Below are 352 nucleotides of genomic sequence, written 5' to 3' on the forward strand. Positions count from 1 at the left end.
CGGGCCCTGCGAAGGGGGGGGCACGGCCGTCGTGGAGGGTTTATCCCGAAAGAAAATTGCAAGGGAAATGAAAGGAGTTTGCCGCCATGGAAGCCTGAAGGTTTTGACCTCAGTTATTTGACCGCTTCCCCCAGCGGAAAAGGCTGCTGGAATCCGCTGTGCTTTGTAGTTGCCGTGATGTCGACTGAATCGGATACCCGTGTCCATATGGCCCGACTGAAGCCGAGTCCTCCTTTAAATTTCTTACATAACTTCTCCGACACTGTAAACAAACGCTGCAGCTCCGCAGCTCTCCGGGGTTGCTCATTCACAATGTAAATACTGTTCCTAAAACACAGTGGAATGCAAACGT

The 352-nt window shown here is 51.7% G+C and overlaps 1 protein-coding gene across 4 annotated transcripts in view; it reads left to right on the plus strand.

Annotated features, from left to right (window-relative positions):
* Nucleotides 1–352, plus strand: part of VGLL4 (vestigial like family member 4) — a 110,428-nt gene that overhangs the window by 91,222 nt on the left and 18,854 nt on the right. Inside the window, exon 1 of one of the 4 annotated variants that reach the window (XM_035892206.1) lies at nucleotides 35–314. The exons of the other annotated variants lie outside the window; for them this stretch is intronic. Within the exon in view, the coding sequence (XP_035748099.1) occupies nucleotides 178–314 (137 nt within the window). The 5' untranslated portion in view covers nucleotides 35–177. Of the gene's footprint in view, nucleotides 1–34; nucleotides 315–352 lie in introns of those variants that run through there. 4 annotated transcript variants of the gene reach the window in all.

The sequence above is a fragment of the Egretta garzetta genome, unplaced genomic scaffold (genome assembly GCF_000687185.1).
Source record: "Egretta garzetta isolate BGI_Z169 unplaced genomic scaffold, ASM68718v1 scaffold553, whole genome shotgun sequence".
Taxonomy (NCBI): Eukaryota; Metazoa; Chordata; class Aves; order Pelecaniformes; family Ardeidae; genus Egretta; species Egretta garzetta.